Here is a 1,749-nt window from a genome sequence, read left to right as displayed (position 1 = left end):
CCTCCATAACCCAGGAAAAGGGCCCAGATCAGGGCAACCTCAGCCAAAGTCACCGCCCAACGGCTCCAGTCAAACCGCAGGCTTCTCAAGGCCACACTGCCTGCTGCATCTTGTTTCCGACTCTGTGAAAGGCAGAGACGGGCACCGAAGACCCCAGTGGGCGAGGCCTGGAGGAAGCGGGTCAGCACAGGGGCTTGAAGGAGCCAGGCTGGGCCTGGCCTGGCCTGGCCCGTGTGGAGCTCGGCTCAGCTCTCCCTGCCCCTCTCCCCTCTCCTCCCCTTGCCCCCAAAATAGCTCCCAGAGCTACCGGGCCAAGACCCTCCCATCGCAGTGGGAGGCGGGGCAAGCTCCCCAGAGCCAGGCTTTAAAACCCCAGGCAGCTGGGGATCTCCACTCCCTGGCTGGAGGCACTGCTGAGGCAGCCCCGTCCACCCCTCAGTCCTGCCCGCCCTCCTGCAGCCATGTCCCGGCCCCTGACAGACCAGGAGAAGAGGAAGCAAATCAGCGTGCGTGGCCTGGCCGGCGTGGAGAATGTAACCGAGCTAAAGAAGAACTTCAACCGGCACCTGCATTTCACGCTTGTAAAAGACCGCAATGTGGCCACCCCGAGAGACTACTACTTCGCGCTGGCCCACACCGTTCGCGACCACCTGGTGGGCCGCTGGATCCGCACCCAGCAGCACTACTACGAGAAGGACCCCAAGGTGCCGCTTGGGGCACCCTGGGTGGGAGATGGGCTGGGGGCGCCAGCAGGGGGCCGGGAGATCCCCACTAAGGGGCAGCCCCTATAGGGTCCTAGCTTTTTTGCAGCAGGTTCCTGAGGTTGCAGGATCAGGAACGATCAGGGCGCCATTGCCAAGTGCAACGGGTGCTGGGCAGTGAAACCTGGGGTTGGCTGGCTCGGGCCAGGCAGGGCGGGGGTAAAGCCCTAGCACTCACTCAGAGAGTGGAGGGGCTTCCGGTGGTCAGGAAGACCCCCTGCGGCCCAGGTTGGACCTGAAATGGAAGGGTGGGTCATTACATGTGAGTGCGGTGTGCCTATGCGTGTGCGTGGCCGTGCTGGGGCAGCTGGGCTAGTGGTAGCGGGATCAAGTGTCTGTTGGGGTCATGGTAAATGTCAGCAACCTGATACTCCTGGGCAAGGGAGGAGGAGGGGCGGGCGAGTGGGGCAGGGAGGGGGCCCAGGAAACCAGGAGACCCTGCATCTTGGATTCTGCTGCCTCTCTGTCCCCTTCTTGGGGCTGAGGCTTGAGGACCAAGGAGAACTGGGCACGGCAAGGACAGAAGGGGGCCGACTCTAGCCATGAGTCAGTGTGTGACCTTGAGTAAATGACAGGTTTCTCTGCCCCTTGGCCTTCCCGCCTTGGGGACCATGTGGAGGTGCTTCTCTGCGTCCTGATTCCCCGATGGGCCGTTGGGAGGCTTGTGAGCGACGGAAGAGACTCTCACCTAACCTCAGCACCTCAGTCCCTGAGGTAGATATGGCAGCGCCATTTTCTGGATAAGGAAACTGAGGCTAAGAGAACAAAAGTGATGTGTCCAAAGTCAGAAGAAATGCTGGACCAGAGCCCTCCGGATAGGTCCTGAAGCCTGTGGTGGGGAGAAAAGTAAACGGGGACAGGGCTGGCACGGGCCGGGTCCCAGAGTGGGACAGGAGGTGTGAGAGGCCCCAGCTAGACACTGGTGGGCTGTCCTGACCCCTGCCCCATCCATCTATCTCCCCCCCCCGCCCCCCCCGCCTCACCCTCC

At 62.4% G+C, this 1,749-nt stretch overlaps 1 protein-coding gene across 1 annotated transcript in view; it reads left to right on the top strand.

Annotated features, from left to right (window-relative positions):
- Nucleotides 1–461: 461 nt before the first annotated feature.
- Nucleotides 462–1,749, top strand: part of PYGM (glycogen phosphorylase, muscle associated) — an 11,516-nt gene continuing 10,228 nt past the window's right edge. The window contains exon 1 of the mRNA XM_077759730.1: nt 462–704. Within this exon, the coding sequence (XP_077615856.1) occupies nt 462–704 (243 nt within the window). The remainder of the gene's footprint in view (nt 705–1,749) is intronic.

The sequence above is a fragment of the Crocuta crocuta genome, unplaced genomic scaffold (genome assembly GCF_008692635.1).
Source record: "Crocuta crocuta isolate KB4526 unplaced genomic scaffold, BGI_CrCroc_1.0 scaffold53, whole genome shotgun sequence".
NCBI lineage: Eukaryota > Metazoa > Chordata > Mammalia > Carnivora > Hyaenidae > Crocuta > Crocuta crocuta.
This window is presented reverse-complemented; position numbering and strand designations above follow the sequence as displayed.